At 71.8% G+C, this 358-nt stretch overlaps 1 protein-coding gene across 1 annotated transcript in view; it reads right to left on the bottom strand.

Annotated features, from left to right (window-relative positions):
- RECQL4 (RecQ like helicase 4) overlaps positions 1 to 358 on the bottom strand; it is a gene marked incomplete at its 3' end in the record, with an annotated part of 12,008 nt that overhangs the window by 1,373 nt on the left and 10,277 nt on the right. Inside the window, 2 exon segments of the mRNA XM_019472808.1 lie at positions 30 to 188; positions 283 to 357. Coding sequence (XP_019328353.1) covers positions 30 to 188; positions 283 to 357 — 234 coding nt within the window.

Genomic DNA, 358 nt, shown 5'->3' with positions numbered 1-358 from the left:
CCGCAGGGGCTCCGGCCACCCCCCCCCGCCCGGGGAACGCCGCGGCGTGGGCTCTAACCTCCGTGCCACAGCCCGGAGCTGCTGGGGTCCCCCGTAGCACAGCAGCCGGCAGGAGGAGTAGGTGGGAGGCAGCAGCTCCAGCCAGCGCTGCGGGTGCAGCTCCAGGTAGCAGAGGAGGGTCTCGATGCCTGCGAGAGAGGAGAGCGGGGGAGGTGCGGGGGGATCCCGATCCCCTTCGGGACCTCCGCCGGCCTCGCTGGGGGTCGATTCCGCCCCCCTCACCTTCCTCCCGTATGTCCAGGGACTCCACGGTTTGTTGGACGGGGATGGCTCGCTCGTGCTTGTAGCAGACCCGCCG

Source organism: Aptenodytes forsteri, unplaced genomic scaffold, assembly GCF_000699145.1.
Source record: "Aptenodytes forsteri isolate BGI_AS27 unplaced genomic scaffold, ASM69914v1 Scaffold341, whole genome shotgun sequence".
NCBI classification, from domain to species: domain Eukaryota; kingdom Metazoa; phylum Chordata; class Aves; order Sphenisciformes; family Spheniscidae; genus Aptenodytes; species Aptenodytes forsteri.
This window is presented reverse-complemented; position numbering and strand designations above follow the sequence as displayed.